The sequence below is a fragment of the Periplaneta americana genome, chromosome 7 (assembly GCF_040183065.1).
Source record: "Periplaneta americana isolate PAMFEO1 chromosome 7, P.americana_PAMFEO1_priV1, whole genome shotgun sequence".
NCBI lineage: Eukaryota > Metazoa > Arthropoda > Insecta > Blattodea > Blattidae > Periplaneta > Periplaneta americana.
In genome coordinates, this window is record NC_091123.1 from 172779725 (window position 1) to 172785582 (window position 5858).

The following is a 5858-nucleotide window of genomic DNA, read 5'->3' on the forward strand; positions in this document are numbered from 1 at the left end:
TAAATTGCTAGTTCAACAATCTGTATGTTTTAGCACATAAACTAATTATACTAATAGTTGTGTCTTAGGTTATTTTAATTCTGAATATTTTAGGTATATTTAAATTCTTTATATTTACCTTTTTCGCCCCATTTCTCATTCTCTAGAAGGACTGCACGTTACCAGTTCTGTTGATGTGAACTCTGTTCCTGTGAGATTTACGTCACTGAGCATATCTGATACCTGCCACAGGTACAAAGGAGAAGAGTCTGAAGCTGATGCAAGTGCAGATGCCTGTTATCAGCCAGGCCCGCTGCAGAGAACAGCTGGAGCCATTCCGCGGCTTGAACGCGACCGCTTACGTCGACAATCGCATCCTGTGTGCGGGCTATAGAAAAGGGGGAAAAGATGCTTGCACGGTAAATAACACATTCTACCTGATGTAATGTTTTCTTTCGCCATATATTATTTATATGAAAAAAAAATTCTATCTGAGATAGCATTGAAAACGAAATACAGGAATCGCCTGTTATCGTCGGAAAACTATTTGATTTTGTGTTTTCCTGATGCAGATCCACGTATGGAAAATCTTTTAAATGAAAAATGAAGGTATCTATCATTTTAAAGAAACTGACTTTGAACTGTAGTCTTTGATAAATGCGTTTTAACAATCGTGTGTCTAATAATTTTTTAGTATACGGGATTAGTACAGAAGAAATAGACATTTTCAATGTTGTATAAAACAAAAACTATGTGCTATTAGATTGAAGAATATTGTACAGGGACATCATTTTATTTTTACTAACATTTCTAATATTAACCTGGCTAAACCTTTGGATCAACGATTAAGAACCGGAAACACCGTTTGCTACCCCCTTCCACGACTGGAGTTCGATGATACTGACGTAAAATGCAAATCACTTTACTAGATATAGGAGGGAAGAAAAGTAGTTCATCAATTTACGTAAACTAGGAAATATCACGCTTTTGAGTTTGATAATTTTCATTAGGTTTCTGTTTAATCAAAATACAGTACAGTATTAACAATGAGTGTTTTTACTCACGAATTGAGCTTTCCATGTGGACGTATTCATTATGCAGTATATACTGTCTACAGCACATTAGAGTACAATATAGAGAATGAAGTTAAATTGAAAAACAATCATAATATGGATATTTAAACACATTTTTGAAAATGGTAGCCGTTCATTTCGATACAAGCTTCAGTTCTAATGTGCATATTATCGCACTATAGACTATTGTACGTAATTCCAATTACCACTTTCGTCCTTCGTACTAGTAACTCATGTTAATTAATTTAATTTAATTCAGTAAGTTATTTTACGACGCTTTATCAACATCTTAGGTTATAACTCATGTTGAAATAATTCTATACCTACTCTATAAAAGAGTACCTTACGTACTGTAAATTCAATCTTCCTTCTGCCCGGTCCGAAAAGATAAAATTACTCGGAAATGCTATCTACTGTCCGTTCAAGTTGTTTTGTCGCAGCGTCGTAGAAAGGGGGGGGGGTAAATCACGTGACAGTTAATTACTTAACGAGGCCCTTTTATTTAAGTTATTTTAAACAGTTGTATAATATTACCTAGAGGTCCAATTTCTAACAGAAATTAATGTTTTCAGAAAAAAGCTAAGTCAGCCCAACTACTAGACTTTACAGAGGGGCGAACAGAAGCAGGTGGGGGAAACCGGGATACGACGTAGGTAAACGGACGACAGTACCTGTGCGAAAATATGATTCAATATTGAAAGCTCTTTCGTCACTGGAAAACGCGAACATATTTCTAGAACGTACTGTACTCACTAACTTAGTACTGCATACGCGGCCTCGGTTCTGTGTGGAGAACGGTTGGAAGTTTAATAGTAGAAGGGGTGGAAGTGAAGTACATTAAAAAACTCAGGTACAATAAAAATTGAAGTAAAAATAAAATGATGTCCCTGTAGAAGTTTCGACAAGGCACACTGTTGGTATTACTGCGCTGATTGTTGCTCTGGCGTAAGCATAATAGCTAAGATGGCTATCTGTGATATCGACATTCATTTTGCGCTGTTAGGTTCAAGGACTGCCTCAACTGCATAGGAAAGAGGGAACTCCATCTTCCAACAATATAACCACTGACTAGGGATTATATAAAATGGACAATGAGCGAATTTTCCTGTTTTGTTTCTCTGTACGCCGGCGTTTAGTTCCACTTTCAAGCGCTAGAGGTTAGTGTAATCGAGCACAAGCTATAATATAAAATAATATAATAGGCCAACATTATAGAATTATGTATCAAATTCGTTTAATATTTGTATACAATGTAATATAGGTATATGGTTTTACTTCTCATAGGAGTTTTGTTTTTTCCATTTTCAACGCTGTCAAATCATTACATATTTTAATTGTTGGTGGGGTCAACGTCTCAACTCTCATTATAAAAGAACTCTAGAGTCTAGACGTTACAGTTAATGAGGGATTTATTATTTCATCGGTCCAACTTATTTTGAGTACATCAGCGTACAGGTAACTAAGTATGGACACTTCGCGTCGGTACCTTTGATGTAGCCGGACTGATTTCAATGACCTTCAAGCCAGCTAGAGCGTGAGATTCTGCTTTCTCCCTAGAGTTGGCGCTGACATCACACCAGCTAGCAGTCGACACAGCAGAAATATAACACATAATTAATACATCTAGGTATATATGTACTCAAAATAAATTGGATCCATAAAATAATAAATCCGTCATTAACTGTAATGTCTAGACACTAGAGTTCCTTTATAATGAGAGTTGAGACGTTGACCCCAACAACAATTAAAATAGGCCTATGTCATGATTTGATAGCAGTCAAAATGGAAAAACAAAACTCTTATGAAAAGTAAAACCATATACCAATAATTATATACAAATATTAAACGAATTTGATACATAATTTTATAATGTATTATATTATTTTATAATATAATTTATTATATCTGAAATATAAAAAATTATTATTACCGGTACTACTAGTTTGTTACTGAGAAAATAAGGAAAAGCTGTTAACTTGAATTTATTTGAAGCAAAGCATTAATGGATTATGCAATAAGGTAGGCGATGTTTGGATCCTGTGTCTCTACTCTATACTCAATTATTATCTTAGCGTATGCTCGATTACATTAACCTCTAGCGCTTGAAAGTGGAACTAAACGCCGGCGCACAGAGAAACAAAACACAGGAAAATTCGCTCAGTGTCCATTCTTTATCGTCCCTATTCGCTGAGTACATAATGTATCTAGATGTATTAATTGTATATATTATATTTTCGCTGTGTCGACTGCTAGCTGGTGTGATGGCAGTGCCAACTCCAGGGAGAAAGCAGAATCTCACGATCAAACTGGTTTCAAGGTCATTGAAATCAGTCCTGTTACATCAAAGGTACCGACGCGAATTGTCCATGCTGTGTAATTTTCTATACGTTGGTATGACTGGCCGTGCAATAGATGACAACCGCGTTCTTTCACGTTGGTCACCAAGGAGCCCCGATCTCACACCATGCGATTTTTTTCATTGGGGATTTGTGAAACACAATGTTCGCTTCTCCTAGTGATTTAGATGAGTTGAAACAACGCATCATGAATGCTGTGTCTAATATCGATAAAGGTATGTTACACCGGGTTTGGGACAAACTCCTTGATGTGTACCATGTGACACAGGACGCAAATATTGAACATTTGTGAGTTCCCAAAGTAAACTTGAAGAATTACCTTATAAAACAGCGTAAATTTATTCCTGATAACTGTAATAGGTTTGTATTTTCAAAACGTTGGAAGTGTCTTATTTCTTTTCTATTAACCTTACATTATCGTTTTTCTGAGAAAACATGATTTGTAGCTTTTATACAGGTCAAGTTATTGTTATTTCGCGACATTCTTAATATGGTACTGATCAACCTGTCACTAAAATATATTTTCTATCAGTGCAAGTTTTGGGTGATGTAGGCCTAATAGGTTATTATATTTCAGAGTAATGCTAGTTCATATCTCAGGATTAGGCCTACAGCATTTCTAGTTTTTGTCTCCGAGCTTTCTTACTTGCTTACTTACTTACTTATTTACTGGCTTTTAAGGAACCCGGAGGTTCATTGCCGCCCTCACATAAGCCCGCCATTGATCCCTATCCTGAGCAAGATTAATCCATTCTCTATCATCATATCCCACCTCCCTCAAATCCATTTTAATATTATCTTCCCATCTACGTCTCGGTCTCCCTAAAGGTCTTTTTCCCTTCGGCCTCCCAACTAACACTCTATATGCATTTCTGGATCCGCCCATACGTGCTACATACCCTGCCAATCTCAAACGTCTGGATTTAATGTTCCTAATTATGTCAGATGAAGAATACAATGCGTGCAGTTCTGTGTTGTGTAACTTTCTCCATTTTCCTGTAACTTCATCCCTCTTAGCCACAAATATTTTCCTAAGCACCTTATTCTCAAACACCCTAAACCTATGTTCCTCTCTCAAAGTGAGAGTCCATGTTTCATAACCATAAAGAACAACCGGTAATATAACTGTTTTATAAATTCTAACTTTTTTTTTTTGACAGCAGACTGGATGATAAAAGCTTCTCAGCCGAATAATAACAGGCATTTCCCATATTTATTCTGTGTTTAATTTCCTCCCGAGTATCATTTATATTTGTTACTGTTGCTCCAAGATATTTGAACTTATCCACCTCTTCAAATGAGCTTTCTTTCAGAGATCATAAATACATTCAAAATGATTTTTCTTTTCACTTTTATCTGTTTGCAGGGTGACTCTGGTGGCGCGATGATGTGGCCGCGTGGTGAATTATACTATCAGATCGGCATCATATCGGGTGGAATAGGTTGTGCTCGAGAAAATGTTCCTGGTTTGTATTCTAGGGTAAGCGAATTTTTGGATTGGATCATTGAGCATTTGTAGTGAGCAGTAGTGTGGTTAATAAATTAATTATTTATCCTTGCGCTCGTCTTGATCACTTACTTACTTACTTACTTACTTACTTATTTACTTACTTACTGGCTTTTAAGGAACCCGGAGGTTCATTGCCGCTTTCACATAAGCCCGCCAATGGTCCCTATCCTGAGCAAGATTAATCCAGTCTCTATCATCATATCCCACCTCCCTCAAATCCATTTTATATATTATCTTCCCATCTACGTCTCGGCCTCCCCGAAGGTCTTTTTCCCTCCGGCCTCCCAACTAACACTCTATATGCATTTCTGGATTTTCCCATACGTGCTACATGCCTTGCCCATCTCAAAAGTCTGGATTGATCATATATCAATATTTCCATAAGGTTATTGGGGATTTTCAGGCATGTGTTAAAAGTTAATATTGCCTTTAGTATGCGTTGGCGGTCGGGTAGCTGAGTTGGTGGAGCAACTGTCTACGGACTGAAAGGTCCTAGATTCAGTCCTGGGTGGTGGTGGAAATTTTCCCGCAGCCAAAACTTCCAGAACTATCACTGGTTCCACCCAGCCACTTATCAAATTGAGTAGGCGTACTGGTTCTTTCCCAGGGATAAAAATCGGTCGGAGTGTTGTGTTGACCGTATCACCTCCTTCTAGTACTGTTGCCATAGAAACAAAGAGCTTTGCCTCCATTCCCTTCATTTCGTTTTACTATGTTTTCATCTGATTTCACACTTACCTATCATGTTAGGCTGCACACGTCTATCTAAACAAGAATTTCGGCAGATATTTTAATGAGTTATTTGATATAGCCGAGTATAACTAGCCATGGAGTAACGGTTAGCATATCTGACCGTGAAAGGAGCGGACACGGGTTCAAATCCTGCTTTTTATGCGTATCTTGTATTTCCTCTTGTTACAAGTGAAAAGAATACAAAGT

The 5858-nt window shown here is 37.2% G+C and overlaps 1 protein-coding gene across 1 annotated transcript in view; it reads left to right on the forward strand.

Annotated features, from left to right (window-relative positions):
• Window positions 1–4962, forward strand: part of LOC138702752 (venom protease-like) — a 27804-nt gene extending 22842 nt beyond the window's left edge. Inside the window, exons 6-7 of the mRNA XM_069830049.1 lie at window positions 232–398; window positions 4776–4962. Of these exons, the coding sequence (XP_069686150.1) occupies window positions 232–398; window positions 4776–4928 (320 nt within the window). The 3' untranslated portion in view covers window positions 4929–4962. The remainder of the gene's footprint in view (window positions 1–231; window positions 399–4775) is intronic.
• The last annotated feature ends 896 nt before the right edge of the window (window positions 4963–5858 follow it).